The sequence below is a fragment of the Salvelinus alpinus genome, chromosome 3 (genome assembly GCF_045679555.1).
Source record: "Salvelinus alpinus chromosome 3, SLU_Salpinus.1, whole genome shotgun sequence".
In the NCBI taxonomy this organism is placed as follows: Eukaryota; Metazoa; Chordata; class Actinopteri; order Salmoniformes; family Salmonidae; genus Salvelinus; species Salvelinus alpinus.
The window spans coordinates 67,914,741-67,932,668 of record NC_092088.1 but is presented as its reverse complement, the minus strand read 5'-3'; the positions used below and the strand labels follow the sequence as shown (position 1 = coordinate 67,932,668).

Genomic DNA, 17,928 nt, shown 5'->3' with positions numbered 1-17,928 from the left:
CCCCTCCCCCCTTCAGAAACCAGTAGTGGTGGTGAGTAACTTGAGGAAGCAGTATAAATGTCCAAGGGAAGGAATCTCTCTCAAGAAGAGGAGGACGGTAGCCACCAAGAACATCTCCTTCTGTGTACGCAAAGGTCAGCTGAGCTTACTACTCTCCAACTGTAAACTGTATATTTGATCAGTCAAACACTAAACAATTCCATTGCTTAACATTTATCACATGAAGTTATGAATGCAATGATTTTGAGTGTATGACTTATGTCCAGAGCAATGGAGGCTGCTGAAGGGAGGACGGCTCGTAGTAATGGATGGACCGGAATAAATAGAATGGTATCGGACAAATGGTTTCCATGTACTTCATTCCAGCCATTATTATAAGCCGTCCTCCCCTCAGCAGCCTCAACTGGATTTAAATTAGGCTTAGGTGGTGGGCGTGGTAAGGGATGTGGCAGGGTTGTTCTGCCTCCGCAGTAAAATAAAATCAAAAATAGTGGCCCCAATCTTGGCGGTGTCAAGAAATTATAGACAAGCCAATTTCCCCCAATTCTATACTTTCCATGCAGCTGTTATTATTATTTTTGTTTTAAAGCAGATTTCCTGCAATTCTATGCATTTTGCCATGGCTAATGCTGTGTTCTTTTGCCCAAACATAACAAAATATATACTGCTAAATGAATTGTTTTGGGATTTTTCTATTCTCCCTGACTGTCTATTTTATTTTGGTGGTTAGTTCAAAGATTATATTATAAAAAAATATTTAGGTCCATTATCTTTTCTACATACTATCTGTTTTTAGTCGTTTAAGTTTACACTGAAAACATTTTTCCATCGCAAAAATGTATAAAAAAATTATATATATATTTTACACTGTACTTAAGCGGCCCGTCCAAGGATATTAATGGCAGAGAAATCTCTGAGGTCTGCACTGTGAAGCTTGGGTTTTTGAACAATGTCAATGGTCTCATAACAGAACCAGTATATCAACTGTATGTGTGTTCAGGTGAGGTGCTTGGACTGCTGGGGCCCAACGGAGCAGGGAAAAGCACCATCATGCATATGTTGTCTGGAGACACAGTCCCAACCGCTGGACAGGTACATACCATTCACCCTCTGTCTTTTGACTGGACCCAATATGGAATTTTTAGGGCCAGTTTCCTGGACTTATAAGTCATATACATTTAAAATGGCTTTTAACCTCTAATTCCTCCCAAACCCGGATCAGGGAGCACCCCCCACAGTAAAAAAGCTGACTAGCATAGCCTAGCATAGCGTCACAAGTAAATACTAGCATCTAAATATCATTAAATCACAAGTCCAAGACACCAGATGAAAGATACACATCTTGTGAATCCAGCCATCATTTCTGATTTTTAAAATGTTTTACAGGGAAGACACAATATGTAAATCTATTAGCTAACCACGTTAGCAAAAGACACCACTTTTTTTACTCCACCAGTTTTTTACTCCATCAGTAGCCATCACTAATTCGACCAAATAAAGATATAAATAGCCACTAACCAAGAAACAACTTCATAAGATGACAGTCTGATAACATATTTATTGTATAGCATATGTTTTTTTAGAAAAATGTGCATATTTCAGGTATAAATCACAGTTCTACATTGCAGCTGCAATCTGAAATAGTGCCGAAGCTGCCAGAATAATTACAGAGACCAACGTCAAATACCTAATTACTAATCTTAAAACATTTCTGAAAAATACACAGCGTATAGCAAATGAAAGCCCAACATCTTGTGAATCCAGCCAATATGTCAGATTTTTTAAGTGTTTTACAGCGAAAACACAATATAGCATTATATTAGCTTAGCACGATAGCCAGAAACACAAGCAATTTACCAGCAGCACAGGTTAGCGATCGTAACAATCCAGCAAAAGATATATCATTTTGGACTAACCTTGATATACTTCCACAGATGACAGTCCTGTAACATCATATTACACAATGCATATAGGTTTTGTTCGAAAATGTGCATATTTAGCAGCACAAATCGTGGCTATACAATGTGATCAGTAGCAAAAGTTCATGCATTCTGGCCGGCGCCATCTTGAAAAGGCACCTAATCTAATCAATAAATAATCGTAAACTTGACTAAAAAATACAGGTTGGACAGCAAATGAAAGATGCATTAGTTATTAATGCAACCGCTGAGTTTGATTTTTAAAATTAACGTTACTAGACATACAGTGTGCGTTACAGCCAGACTAGTGCCGCAATAACGGCGGACAAATGCGTTTACATTTTTCCACATAAATACTGAATAACATCATAAATAGTTCTTACTTTTGGACGAGCTTCCATCAGAATCTTGGGCAAGGTGTCCTTTGTCCAAAAGAATCGTTGCTTGGTTGTAAAACGTCGTCTTCAACTTCGGAATTAGCAGCTAACAATAGCTATGTGGCCACAACATTCCCAAATCCCCAAAACGCAATACTAAGGAAATTCCGAAAATAGCAATATACTCGCATAAACTGATATAACTCGGTTTAAAATAACTTCGTTATGATGTTTCTAACACCTATATCGAATTAAATTAGACGGATATAGCTAAGGCCGATAACTGAGCGTTTCAAAATGCCATCTTGAGGTCTTGCTTTGCGCAATGACGAACGACGAAAAGAGAGCGCACTTCGTTCCTTGGCCTTTTATAAGCTCTGAGAACTACGTAGACACTCCATTCCACTTCTCATTGGTTACTGACATCCAGGGGAAGGCGGGTGCAGTTCATGTCGACCCATAGGATACATACAGACCTTTAAACTGATCTGAGAACAGAGCCTAGTTCAGACCTTCGCAGTTCCTGTCATGGATTTCGCTGCAGAAAGAGTTCTGGTTCACCCACAGACATAATTCAAACGGTTTTAGAAACTAGAGATTGTTTTCTATCCAATAGTAATAATAATATGCATATTGTACGAGCAAGAATTGAGTACGAGGCAGTTTAATTTGGGAACGATAAATGTCCAAGTTGAAACAGCACCCCCTGTAGTGTCAAGAGGTTATCTTCTTATGGCTGCAATCCCATTAACGGGATAATATGACAACAGCCAGTGAAAGTGCAACATACATGTATCTTATACCATACATGTATCTTATACCATTTTAAAGGTAATCTTGTTGTTAATCCCACCAAAGTGTCCGATTTCAAATAGGCTTTACAGTGAAAGCACCACAAACGATTGTTAGGTCACCGCAAAATCACAGAAAAACACAGCTATTTGTGACAGGAGTCACAAAAAGCAGATAGAGAAAATGAATCACTAACCTTTGATGATCTTCATCAGATGACACTCATAGGACTTCATGTTACACAATACATATATGTTTTGTTCGATTAAGTTCATATTTATATCCAAAAACCTTTAAGTTTACATTGGCGCCACTGATTCATTCCCCTCTCATTCACCCCCACATCACAGTAGAAGCCTCATTCAAGGTTCTACAGACTGTTGACATCTAGTGGAAGCCGTAGGAAGTGCAAACAGATCCATATCCTACTGTGTTTTCAATAGGCTATGAGTTGAAAATCAACCAACCTCAGATTTCTCACTTCCTGGTTGGATTTATTCGCATGTTCAGAAATGCCTCCAAAATATCCGGAGAAATTGCAGAGAGCCACGTCAAATAACATAAATACTCATCATAAACTTTGATGAAAGATACATGTTTTACATAGAATTAAAGATACACTTGTTAATGCAACCGCTGTGTCAGATTTAAAAAATCTTTACGGCAAAAGCACAATATTCAATAATCTGAGAACAGCGTTCAGCAACAAAAGTAAGCCATACAGTTATCTGCCAAATTGTGCAGTCAACAAAACTCATTAAAAGCATTATTAATCTTCGTCGGAATGCACTCCCAGGACTCCCACAAGAAATGTTGGTTTGTTCGATTATGTCTAAGTAGCTACTTTTGTTAGCGCGTTTAGTACACAAATCCAAACGCTCGTGCAGGTCCAGCCAAACGTCGGACGAAAACTTCAAAAAGTTATATTACAGGTTGAATAAACTTGTCAAACTAAGTATAGAATCAATCTTTAGGATGTTGTTATCATAAATATTCAATAACGTTCCAACCGGAGAATTCCTTTGTGTCTATAGAAGTAATGGAACGCAAGTCGATATCATGTGGAATGCGCGTGACCAGGACCTGGCTCTCTGCCAGACCACTGATTCATTCCCCTCTCATTCAGCCCCACATCACAGTAGAAGCTTCATTCAAGGTTCTACAGACTGTTGACATCTAGTGGAAGCCGTAGGAAGTGCAAACAGATCCATATCCTACTGTGTTTTCAATAGGCGAGGAGTTGAAAATCGACCAACCTCAGATTTCTCACTTCCTGGTTGGATTTTTTACCAGGTTTTTGCCTGCCATATGAGTTCTGTTATACTCACAGACATAATTCAAACAGTTTTAGAAACTTCAGAGTGTTTTCTATCCTAATAATAATGCATATATTAGCAACTATGACTGAGGAGCAGGCTGTTTACTCTGGGCACCTCTGTGCACCTTTCATCCAAGCTACTCAATACTGCCCCTGCAGCCATAAGAAGTTAAACCATTTCTGGGCAATAATTGAGACCAAACAGCTGCATTTAAGGTCCAATCTGATCCTATGATTAAATATGACAGTCTGTTTTTCTTGCCTCAGGTCCTGATGGGGGACTACAGTACAGAGTTCCGTCCAGTAGACAACCCCCTGGAGCATATAGGCTACTGTCCCCAGGTCAGCCCTTTGTGGCCCCGCATCACCCTGGAGGAACACCTGGAGATCTACGCTGCCATCAAGGGCCTCCAGGGACAGGACGTCCCTGGCATCATCACACGGTAACTATCCACTATCATAATACAGTTAATACTTGTCATTTAGCAGATGCTCTTTTCCAGTGTGACTGCATTCATGTTAACTAGGAAGGACAACCACATATCACAGGCAACGAAAGTGTGGTGGGTGGGGGCAGTTGCTGTTCCGTAGGTAAGCACCATGGTCTTGTAGTGGATGGGAGCTTCAACTGGAAGCCAGTGGAGCATGAGGAGGAGCGGGGTGACATGGGAGAACTTGAAAACCAGGCAGACGGCCGCGTTCTGGATAAGTTTCGGAGTTTTGATGGCACAAGAGGGGAACCCAGCCAACAGCAAGTTGCAGTAGTCCAGATGGGAGATGACAAGTGCCTGGATTATGACCTTCACCACTTCCTGTGTATTATAGGGTCATACTCTACGGATGTTGTAGAGCATGAACCTGCAAGAGCGGGTCACTGCTTTGATGTTTGCAGAGAACAACAGTGTTGTCCAGTGTCACGCCAAGGTTCTTTGCACTGGGAGGGCGACACTGGAGTTGTCAACCATGATGGAGAGGTCTTTGAGCGGGCAGGCCTTCCCCCAGGGGAAGAGCAGTTATGTCTTATTGAGCTTGAGGTGGTGGGCCGGGCACCTGGGTGTCAGAAGGGAAGGAGAAAGGTAGTTGCGTGTCATCTGCAGAGCAATGATAGGAGATACCATGTGAGGATATGACGGAGTCGAGTGACTTGGTGTATAGAGGCCCTAGAACCGAGCGCTGGGGGACACCAGTAAATCTGTGTCCGACGCAGATCCTCTCCATGTCATCTGGTAGGAGCGGCCTGCCAGGTAGGATTCAATCCAAAAGTGTGCAGAGCCCGAGATGCCCAGCCCTGAGAGGGTGGAGAGAAGGATCTGATGGTTCATGGTGTCAAAGGCAGTGGATAGATCTAGCAGGATGAGAACAGAGGAGAGAGTCAGCTTTGGCAGTGCAGAGAGCCTCTGACACAGAAGAGCAGTCTCGGTTGGGTGACCCATCTTGAAGCCTGACTATTTAGGGTCAAGATCGTTGAGAGCCATAACGATAAAGTTGATCATAGACAGCACACTCAAGTGTTTTGGAAAGGAAAGGCTACACGTCTATAGTTTGACGTCAGATGAGTCGAGTGTTGGTTTCTTGAGGGGAGCAACTCTGGCCATTTTCAATTTAGAGGGGACGCAGCCAGTGGTCAGGGATGAGTTAATGAGAGAAGGTCTCCGAGATGGTCTGGGGTCGAGCGGGCAGGTTGTCCAGTGGCCAGACGTCATCTGGAAAAGGGGAGAAAGAGGTCAAGGCGTAGGGTAGTTGAGTGAGACCAGTGGACTCAATAGGCTGAGTGAAGGAGTAGCGGATGTCGTCAACCTATTTTTCCTCAAAGTTGTTGACAAACTCGTCCACAGAGAGGGAGGAGGTGGAAGAACTTCCTAGGGTTAGAGGCAGAAGCATGAAATGTAGTGGTTGAAAGTGGCTTTAGCAGCAGATACAGAGGAAGAGAAGGTAGAGAGGAGGGAGTGAAAGGATGATAGGTTCTCCGGAAGTTTAGTGTTCCTCTATTTTTCACTCAGCTGCTCGCAGCCCTGTTCTGTAAACTCACAATGAGTCACTCAGCCACGGAGCAGGAGGGGAGGGCCGAGCTGGCCGGGAGGAAAGGGGACTGTGCAGGTCATAGGATGCGGAAAGGGAGGGAAGTAGTCGAAGAGGCAGAGTCGGGAGAATTATTTAGCAGAAGGGAGAGGAGATGGACAGGTGAGAATAGAAAATCTCCACTTAGGAGAAATTTGTAGACCTGTGTCACCACCACCAAAGACCAGGTGCTCTCGGACTATGAGAGAAACAGTCAGATGTAGAGTAGCTGGAGTAGCAGTGTTCTCTGGGGTGATATATGTCTTCATCAGGGCCAAAAAGTCAATGCATTGAATGGCAGCATAGGCTGAGATGAACTAGGCATTCTTGACCGCAGAGTGGCAGTTCCAAATGCTGCCAGAGATCAGGAATTCCACATGGATTGTGCGTGCAGGGTACACTAAATTAGGAGGGTTGCAACCAAGTTGTGGGGAACGTCTGTCAATACTACAGGGAGAGGTGCAAACAGGTATAGAAAACGCACAGGGTTGACAAAGCTGCAAAATCAAAGTAAATAACTAGGTAAAATATACTCAAGTGAGAGTGTGGAGCCTTCCTCCAACAACTCCGCAGAACCGTCTTTGTTTCGGCGTTGGTCTTAGTTATGAGACCGAACTGACACGACCGCCGCTACCACTGAGAAACCAGGGGAGACTGAAGAACTAACACTAATTGCTAATTGCTTATCAGAGGTGGAGAGCACGCCTCCCTGTACTAATTGCTGATTGCCTAGGAGAAGTGAAAGCACTCCAATATAGCCACTGATTACCAAAATAAGTCCCAAATTGCCCTGTACCTTCATCCTGATTGATGTGTCATGAACTATCTGCAAATTATGAACAGTCAGCAGACACCAAGTAGGTCACTGTGAAGACAGGGAGCACTTAAAGTAGATGGCCCTAGCTAGCAAACAGACAGTACTAGACATCAATAGATAAAGACCAAAAAATTATACTATCAGGAGTCCTCTAGCTATAGAATAAAGCACACTGAGATGGCGCCTGAGAAGCTGGTTATATGCAGTACACTCAGAAAAGAGATGTTAACCATTGTGCCACAAAGAGGGACTTAGGGTAATTACAATTGGCTCAGAACAGGGCAGCACGGCTGGCCCTTTAAAGTAAACAGAGAGCTAACAATGATATGCATGTAAATCTCTCATGGCTCAAAGTGGAAGAGAGATTGACTTACTTCATCACTACTTGTTTTTGTAAGAGGTGTTGACAAGCTGAATGCACTGAGTTGTCTGTTTAAACTACTAGCACACAGCTCAGACACCCATACATACCCCACAAGACATGTCACCAGAGGTCTCTTCACAATCCCCAAGTCCAGATTTAAAAATAAAAATAAAAAAAAACAGGTAAAAATACACCTTATGGAACAGCGGAGACTGTGAAGAGACACACAAAGGTGCAGACACAAGCATACGCACACAAGCGCTAGCACACACACACTACACACACGTACGTTGTAATATTGTTGTACGGTGGTTTTATACATTTTGTATTGTAGATATGTAGTAGTGTAATAATGTTATATGATGTACTGTTTTATCTTTTTATATATGTAATGTAAGTGCATTAATGTGTTTGGACCCCATAATAGATATAAATACCCTTATGTCAACTGTCTTGTGGTAGTAACAGCTGGTGCCTGATGTAGTCAGAGATGTACTGTTGACAACTAAGCATTGATTGGATTGTTTATCTGGAGTTCATTTTAATCCTAAAAAATGAATAATGTGTCTAACGTTTGCCTCTTATCTAACCTGCCTTTTAGACTTGGCCCTCTTTATTTTTCTGTTATGTACCTTTTTGCTGTGGTCTCCTGTGGAATGGACTTTGTGTGAACTTTGTATTTGTCTCTCTCTCTCTGTGTTCCTATCAGTGTGGTGAATGCTCTGGAGCTGAAGGGCCACCTCCACAAGCAGGCAAAAAACCTCTCAGCTGGGATCAAGAGGAAGGTGAGACAGAAAGAGGGAGAGCAAGAGAGAGTTCCACTTTACACTCTGTCTACTCTCCACACCTTTACATAACACTGTGGAAAGGGAGACTTTTACTTTGAAACTGCTTGCCAGGGAGACATTTGGAAAGCTGAAATGGGGTTGCTTCAGAGATTCCGTTTGGGCCTAGCAGTACCATCCATCATTTAATGTGATGTTTGATAATAGAGAGAGGAAATGAGGTGAGTGTATCCTCCCTCTGCCAGTTCAAACAACCCTACAACCTTACTTTGCTCACTTGTTTAATTTGTATATCTGTGTCACAGTATGTTGACTGCTGTCTCAATCTCTGAATGCTCAGCTATGAGAATCCAATTGACGTTTACTCCTGAGGTGCTGGAAAGAAAAGGCTACAGGTAGTACCCACTACAACCGCTGTGATTTATTATTTGACCCTGCTGGTCATCTATGGTAGTTTGAACATCTTGAAGAACGATCTGGCCTTAATGGACAATCTTATAATCCCCACCTGGGAAAGCCAGAAGAAGACTGTCAACCCCTCAGAGCCTGGTTCCTCTAGGTTTCTTCCTGACTTACTAGGGAGTTTTTCCTAGCCAACCTTGCTTCTACGTCTACATTGCTTGCTGTTTAGAATTTTAGGTTTGGTTTTCTGTATAAGCACTTTGGGACATCTGCTGATGTAAAAAGTGCTTTATAAATATATTAGATTTTTATTGTTGCGTTTTCTTTGTGTGTTTTAGCCTAGCCCAAACATTCAAATCCTTTTGCCCTCACTAATTCTCATTTGCCTGTTTCATTTGTATCTGTGCCACACGTTGTTGACTGTTTTCCTTTGTGTTTCCTGTTTATGTGTTTCAGTTGTGCTTTGCTCTCAGCATGTTGGGGAACCCTCAGATAGTTCTGCTGGACGAGCCTTCTGCAGGGATGGACCCCAAGTCCAAACAACGCATGTGGTGAGACCCATGCTCCTCTCCCTGGGACAGGCACAATCAGACCAAAACAATGTTGTTGACAAGAAATAGTTGTGCGGTACAAGGCTGAGAAATTACAGCAAAATCACACTGCAATCAATAGAAACCAGAATGTATCGTGTTTCATTGTGTCATTTGTATATGTACACTATATATACAAAAGCATGTGGACACACCTTCAGTGGATTCAGCTATTTCAGCCACACCCATTGCTGACAGGTGTATAAATCGAGCACACAGCCATGCAATCTCCATAGACAAACATTGGCCGTAGACAAACATTGGCCGTAGAATGGCCTTACTGATGAGCTCAGTCACTTTCAAAGTGGCACCGTCATAGGATGCCACCTTTCCAACAAGTCAGTTTGTCAAACTTCTACCTTGCTAGAGCTGCTCCAGTCAACTGTAAGTGATGTTACTGTGAAGTGGAAACGTCTAGGAGCAACAACGGCTCAGCTGCAAAGTGGTAGGCCACACAAGCTCACAGAATGGGTCCACAGAGTGCTGAAGCGTGTATCGCATAAAAATCGTCTGTCCTCGGTTGCAACACTCACTAACAAGTTCCAAACTTCCTCTGGAAGCAACGTCAGCACAAGAACTGTTCGTCGGGAGCTTCATGAAATTTCATGGCCGAGCAGCCGCACACAAGCTTTAGATCACCATGCGCAATGCCAAGCGTCGGCTGGAGTGATGTAAAGCTCGCCGCCATTGGACTCTGGTGCAGTGGAAAAGCTTTCTCTGGAGTGATGAATCATTCTTCACTCTCTGGCAGTCCGAAGGACAAATCTGGGTTTGGCAGATGCCAGGAGAACGCTACCTGCCCGAATGCAAAGTGCCAACTGTAAAGTTTGGTGGAGGAGGAATAATGGTCCGGAGCTGTTTTCCATGGTTCGGGCTAGGCCCCTTTGTTCCAGTGAAGGGAAATCTTAACGCTACAGCATACAATTACATTCTAGATGATTCTGTGCTTCCAACTTTGTGGCAACAGTTTGAGGAAGGCCCATTCCAGTTTCAGCATGACAATGCCCCCGTGCACAAAGCGAGGTTCATATAGAAAATGTTTGTCAAGATCAGTGTGAAAGAACTTGACTGGCCTGCACAGAGCCCTGACTTCAACCCCATCGAACACCTTTGGAATTAATTGGAATTCCGACTAGCCCAACAGGCCTAATAGCCCAACATCAGTGTCCAACCTCACTAATGCTCTTGTGTCTGAATGGAAGCAAGTCCCTGCAGCAATGTTCTAACATCTAGTGGAAAGCCTTCCCAGAAGAGTGGAGGCTGTTATAGCAGCAAAAGGGGAACCAACTTCATATTAATGCCCATGATTTTGGAATGAGATGGTTGACGAGCAGGTGTCCATATACTACATAACCAAAAGTATATGTCATCTTCAGTTTCAAAGGTTTTCAGTTTGTTTTTTAGTTTTAGATTTTCATTGTTCTACTCTGTTAAGTAGCCAGTAAAGTGCTAAGGCTGTGGTCCTTCTGTTCCTCTGGTTCATCCGGTCTCCAGGAGGGCTATCCGGGCAGCGTTTAAGAACCGCCAGCGTGGGGCCATTCTGACCACTCACTACATGGAGGAGGCTGAGGCTGTGTGTGACCGCGTGGCCATCATGGTGTCAGGGCAGCTCAGGTGAGTGTTGGGGTATCAGAGTAGGGGTGAAGATGGGTGGAACATAGCGTTGGATAGAGAATGCACTTGCCACAATGGCTGTTTGTGGTCTGCCCTCTATCCAACTCAATGAGGGGAACAGGGGGATGTCCAGAAGCTCTGACATTGGGGAAAAGGTGTGATATGTTGCAAATACATTGCTATAGCTAATAATCTATGTCGCAGTAACTAGGTTATAAATAACTTTGTCTTTTTATCATACTGTAGGTATGTTTTTAGTGTTTAGATATTTTGTTTGGTGTTGAGATCAGGTGGTGTATTGGGGAGTTGATTTGTGGTAGTTGTGATTAGGATGATGGTGATGAGGATGTGTTATATCTCAGGTGTATTGGGTCTATGTAGTTGTGATGATGATGATAATGTGTCTCAGGTGTATTGGGTCTATGTAGTTGTGATGAGGATGTGTTATATCTCAGGTGTATTGGGTCTATGTAGTTGTGATGATGATGATGATGTGTCTCAGGTGTATTGGGTCTATGTAGTTGTGATGATGATGATGTGTCTCAGGTGTATTGGGTCTATGTAGTTGTGATGATGATGATGATGTGTCTCAGGTGTATTGGGTCTATGTAGTTGTGATGATGATGATGATGATGATGTGTCTCAGGTGTATCGGGTCTATGTAGTTGTGATGATGATGATGTGTCTCAGATGTATCGGGTCTATGTAGTTGTGATGATGATGATGATGATGATGTGTCTCAGGTGTATTGGGTCTATGTAGTTGTGATGATGATGATGTGTCTCAGATGTATTGGGTCTATGTAGTTGTGATGATGATGATGTGTCTCAGGTGTATTGGGTCTATGTAGTTGTGATGATGATGTGTCTCAGGTGTATTGGGTCTATGTAGTTGTGATGATGATGTGTCTCAGGTGTATTGGGTCTATGTAGTTGTGATGATGATGATGATGTGTCTCAGGTGTATTGGGTCTATGTAGTTGTGATGATGATGTGTCTCAGGTGTATTGGGTCTATGTAGTTGTGATGATGATGATGATGTGTCTCAGGTGTATTGGGTCTATGTAGTTGTGATGATGATGTGTCTCAGGTGTATTGGGTCTATGTAGTTGTGATGATGATGTGTCTCAGGTGTATTGGGTCTATGTAGTTGTGATGATGATGATGATGATGTGTCTCAGGTGTATTGGGTCTATGTAGTTGTGATGATGATGATGATGTGTCTCAGGTGTATTGGGTCTATGTAGTTGTGATGATGATGATGATGTGTCTCAGGTGTATTGGGTCTATGTAGTTGTGATGATGATGATGATGTGTCTCAGGTGTATTGGGTCTATGTAGTTGTGATGATGATGATGATGATGTGTCTCAGGTGTATTGGGTCTATGTAGTTGTGATGATGATGATGATGTGTCTCAGGTGTATTGGGTCTATGTAGTTGTGATGATGATGATGATGATGTGTCTCAGTTGTATTGGGTCTATGTAGTTGTGATGATGATGATGATGTGTCTCAGGTGTATTGGGTCTATGTAGTTGTGATGATGATGATGATGTGTCTCAGGTGTATTGGGTCTATGTAGTTGTGATGATGATGATGTGTCTCAGGTGTATTGGGTCTATGTAGTTGTGATGATGATGATGATGTGTCTCAGGTGTATTGGGTCTATGTAGTTGTGATGATGATGATGATGTGTCTCAGGTGTATTGGGTCTATGTAGTTGTGATGATGATGATGTGTCTCTGTCTCTCAGGTGTATTGGGTCTATGTAGTTGTGATGATGATGATGTGTCTCTGTCTCTCAGGTGTATTGGGTCTATGTAGTTGTGATGATGATGATAATGTGTCTCAGGTGTATTGGGTCTATGTAGTTGTGATGAGGATGTGTTATATCTCAGGTGTATTGGGTCTATGTAGTTGTGATGATGATGATGTGTCTCAGGTGTATTGGGTCTATGTAGTTGTGATGATGATGATGATGTGTCTCAGGTGTATTGGGTCTATGTAGTTGTGATGATGATGATGATGATGATGTGTCTCAGGTGTATTGGGTCTATGTAGTTGTGATGATGATGATGATGTGTCTCAGGTGTATTGGGTCTATGTAGTTGTGATGATGATGATGTGTCTCAGATGTATCGGGTCTATGTAGTTGTGATGATGATGATGATGATGATGTGTCTCAGGTGTATTGGGTCTATGTAGTTGTGATGATGATGATGTGTCTCAGATGTATTGGGTCTATGTAGTTGTGATGATGATGATGTGTCTCAGGTGTATTGGGTCTATGTAGTTGTGATGATGATGTGTCTCAGGTGTATTGGGTCTATGTAGTTGTGATGATGATGTGTCTCAGGTGTATTGGGTCTATGTAGTTGTGATGATGATGATGATGTGTCTCAGGTGTATTGGGTCTATGTAGTTGTGATGATGATGTGTCTCAGGTGTATTGGGTCTATGTAGTTGTGATGATGATGATGATGTGTCTCAGGTGTATTGGGTCTATGTAGTTGTGATGATGATGTGTCTCAGGTGTATTGGGTCTATGTAGTTGTGATGATGATGTGTCTCAGGTGTATTGGGTCTATGTAGTTGTGATGATGATGATGATGATGTGTCTCAGGTGTATTGGGTCTATGTAGTTGTGATGATGATGATGATGTGTCTCAGGTGTATTGGGTCTATGTAGTTGTGATGATGATGATGATGTGTCTCAGGTGTATTGGGTCTATGTAGTTGTGATGATGATGATGATGTGTCTCAGGTGTATTGGGTCTATGTAGTTGTGATGATGATGATGATGATGTGTCTCAGGTGTATTGGGTCTATGTAGTTGTGATGATGATGATGATGTGTCTCAGGTGTATTGGGTCTATGTAGTTGTGATGATGATGATGATGATGTGTCTCAGTTGTATTGGGTCTATGTAGTTGTGATGATGATGATGATGTGTCTCAGGTGTATTGGGTCTATGTAGTTGTGATGATGATGATGATGTGTCTCAGGTGTATTGGGTCTATGTAGTTGTGATGATGATGATGTGTCTCAGGTGTATTGGGTCTATGTAGTTGTGATGATGATGATGATGTGTCTCAGGTGTATTGGGTCTATGTAGTTGTGATGATGATGTGTCTCAGGTGTATTGGGTCTATGTAGTTGTGATGATGATGATGATGTGTCTCAGGTGTATTGGGTCTATGTAGTTGTGATGATGATGATGATGTGTCTCAGGTGTATTGGGTCTATGTAGTTGTGATGATGATGATGTGTCTCTGTCTCTCAGGTGTATTGGGTCTATGTAGTTGTGATGATGATGATGTGTCTCTGTCTCTCAGGTGTATTGGGTCTATGTAGTTGTGATGATGATGATAATGTGTCTCAGGTGTATTGGGTCTATGTAGTTGTGATGAGGATGTGTTATATCTCAGGTGTATTGGGTCTATGTAGTTGTGATGATGATGATGTGTCTCAGGTGTATTGGGTCTATGTAGTTGTGATGATGATAATGATGTGTCTCAGGTGTATTGGGTCTATGTAGTTGTGATGATGATGATGTGTCTCAGGTGTATTGGGTCTATGTAGTTGTGATGATGATGATGATGTTTCTCAGGTGTATTGGGTCTATGTAGTTGTGATGATGATGATGATGATGATGTGTCTCAGGTGTATCGGGTCTATGTAGTTGTGATGATGATGATGTGTCTCAGGTGTATTGGGTCTATGTAGTTGTGATGATGATGATGTGTCTCAGATGTATTGGGTCTATGTAGTTGTGATGATGATGATGTGTCTCAGATGTATTGGGTCTATGTAGTTGTGATGATGATGATGTGTCTCAGGTGTATTGGGTCTATGTAGTTGTGATGATGATGTGTCTCAGGTGTATTGGGTCTATGTAGTTGTGATGATGATGATGTGTCTCAGATGTATCGGGTCTATGTAGTTGTGATGATGATGATGTGTCTCAGATGTATCGGGTCTATGTAGTTGTGATGATGATGTGTCTCAGGTGTATTGGGTCTATGTAGTTGTGATGATGATGATGATGTGTCTCAGGTGTATTGGGTCTATGTAGTTGTGATGATGATGATGTGTCTCAGATGTATCGGGTCTATGTAGTTGTGATGATGATGATGTGTCTCAGATGTATTGGGTCTATGTAGTTGTGATGATGATGATGATGTGTCTCAGGTGTATTGGGTCTATGTAGTTGTGATGATGATGATGATGTGTCTCAGATGTATTGGGTCTATGTAGTTGTGATGATGATGATGATGTGTCTCAGGTGTATTGGGTCTATGTAGTTGTGATGATGATGATGTGTCTCAGATGTATCGGGTCTATGTAGTTGTGATGATGATGATGTGTCTCAGATGTATTGGGTCTATGTAGTTGTGATGATGATGATGTGTCTCAGATGTATTGGGTCTATGTAGTTGTGATGATGATGATGTGTCTCAGATGTATTGGGTCTATGTAGTTGTGATGATGATGATGTGTCTCAGGTGTATTGGGTCTATGTAGTTGTGATGATGATGTGTCTCAGGTGTATTGGGTCTATGTAGTTGTGATGATGATGATGTGTCTCAGATGTATCGGGTCTATGTAGTTGTGATGATGATGATGTGTCTCAGATGTATCGGGTCTATGTAGTTGTGATGATGATGTGTCTCAGGTGTATTGGGTCTATGTAGTTGTGATGATGATGATGATGTGTCTCAGGTGTATTGGGTCTATGTAGTTGTGATGATGATGATGATGTGTCTCAGGTGTATTGGGTCTATGTAGTTGTGATGATGATGATGATGATGTGTCTCAGGTGTATTGGGTCTATGTAGTTGTGATGATGATGATGATGATGATGTGTCTCAGGTGTATTGGGTCTATGTAGTTGTGATGATGATGATGATGTGTCTCAGGTGTATTGGGTCTATGTAGTTGTGATGATGACGATGTGTCTCTGTCTCTCAGGTGTATTGGGTCTATGTAGTTGTGATGATGATGATGTGTCTCTGTCTCTCAGGTGTATTGGGTCTATCCAGCACCTGAAGGGGAAGTATGGGCGTGGCTACAGCCTGGAAGTGAAGCTGAGAGAGGAGCTGACGGGGCTCCAACAAGTGGCACTGCTCCACAAGGAGATCCGTCGAATCTTCCCTCACGCTGCAAGACAGGAGAGGTGAGTCAGAGCAGAGGTGTGTGTGTGTGTGTGTGTGTGTGTGTGTGTGTGTGTGTGTGTGTGTGTGTGTGTGTGTGTGTGTGTGTGTGTGTGTGTGTGTGTGTGTGTGTGTGTGTGTGTGTGTGTGTGTGTGTGTGTGTGTGTGTGTGTGTAATGACATGCTAAAGCCTGCTGCCTCTGTCTTGCAGCTTTGCCACCCTGATGGTTTACAAGATCCCCATGGAGGATGTCAAGTCACTGGCCAAGTCCTTCTCTCAGCTAGAGAGTGGTGAGTGTGTGTGTGATCACTCTCTGACCATCTGCCTCATTTTTCATTGATCAGTTACAATTTAGGCAAAATGCATTCTGTTCTAATATTTTCTGCTCTCCCCTGCCTCCAGCTAAGCAAGCCTTCAACTTTGAAGAGTACAACTTTTCACAATCAACCTTAGAGCAGGTAAGTACTCATTTGTGAACCTTACCTTGAATTTCATGTGATGATGTTACATCAACTGCAATGCAAACGCCATCCACTTCCTGACTATTTGTCTTAGCTAGTCTCTCTCTTGCTCTCTCTCTCACCCCATCTCTCAGGTCTTCATGGAGTTTGCTAAGGAGCAGGAAAACGAGGAGGAAGAGGTGGGTTCCCTCAGCACCACGTTCCAGTGGCAGCGGCTCCGCCAGGACGGCCCTGTGCCTGTCAACCACACAGACAGCATTGTGCACCAGCTCTGAGCTCTACTGGGGGGGAGGGGGGCTGGCTGTCTGTGGCCGGCACAGTCTCTGGGCTCCCATTATCCCTGCCTACATGGCACTAACCTCGTCCCCAGCCTAAAGAGGCTGGAAACGAGTTTACTATGGCACAGGCTATGCCAGCCCTGGCAATGCACTCACCCCTCACCTCACGGCTCACACAACCACCCACCACCAGCCCAAACTAATAGGACAAGATGGGCGTCACAGGACAGATGGATGCCCCTATGGACATGGCCCTGGAGGGCTAGCAACTGAACTGTGTGTGTTTGGGATGGGAAGTCTCTCTGGGGCTGAGGTGTGTGAGTTGTCCGAACTACTGTGTGTTTTCTGACCTTTGCACTGACTAACCAAAGGGCCTGCTCCACTCCACCCAACCAGAATCTCTCTCCTCTGATGACGCACTGATACGACTAATACCTACTCCGGTTTTTTAATAGGTTTTATTTGATTTTTTATCTGAATTCACAGCGAGTTGGTATATATGGATATGTATATTTAAGCAATAAGGCCCGAGGAGGTGTGGTATATGGCCAATATACCACGGCTAAGGGCTATTCTTATGCATTACTCATCGCGGAGTGCCTGGACACAGCCCTTAGCCATGGTATATTTGCCATATACCACAAAACCCGAGGCACCTTATTGCTATTATAAACTGGTTACCAACATAATTAGAGCAGTAAAAATAAATGTTTTGTCATACCTGTAGTATACGGTCTGATATACCGCAGCTGTCAGCCAATCAGCATTCAGGGCTCGAACCACCCAGTTTATAAATATAGATCTATATATATATATATATATATATATATACAGTGGGGAGAACAAGTATTTGATACACTGCTGATTTTGCAGGTTTTCCTACTTACAAAGCATGTAGAGGTCTGTAATTTTTATCATAGGTACACTTCAACTGTGAGAGACGGAATCTAAAACAAAAATCCAGAAAATCTCATTGTATGATTTTTAAGTAATTAATTTG

General features: G+C 42.8%; 1 protein-coding gene across 2 annotated transcripts in view; it reads left to right on the top strand.

Moving 5' to 3' along the window:
* abca5 (ATP-binding cassette, sub-family A (ABC1), member 5) overlaps nucleotides 1–17,657 on the top strand; it is a 110,308-nt gene extending 92,651 nt beyond the window's left edge. For both annotated transcript variants that reach the window (XM_071393826.1, XM_071393825.1), the window contains exons 28-37: nucleotides 17–134; nucleotides 1,001–1,092; nucleotides 4,674–4,849; nucleotides 8,355–8,430; nucleotides 9,289–9,383; nucleotides 10,917–11,036; nucleotides 16,059–16,211; nucleotides 16,400–16,479; nucleotides 16,592–16,647; nucleotides 16,785–17,657. In XM_071393826.1, the coding sequence (XP_071249927.1) occupies nucleotides 17–134; nucleotides 1,001–1,092; nucleotides 4,674–4,849; nucleotides 8,355–8,430; nucleotides 9,289–9,383; nucleotides 10,917–11,036; nucleotides 16,059–16,211; nucleotides 16,400–16,479; nucleotides 16,592–16,647; nucleotides 16,785–16,925 (1,107 nt within the window). In that variant the 3' untranslated portion in view covers nucleotides 16,926–17,657. The remainder of the gene's footprint in view (nucleotides 1–16; nucleotides 135–1,000; nucleotides 1,093–4,673; nucleotides 4,850–8,354; nucleotides 8,431–9,288; nucleotides 9,384–10,916; nucleotides 11,037–16,058; nucleotides 16,212–16,399; nucleotides 16,480–16,591; nucleotides 16,648–16,784) is intronic.
* Nucleotides 17,658–17,928: the final 271 nt, after the last annotated feature.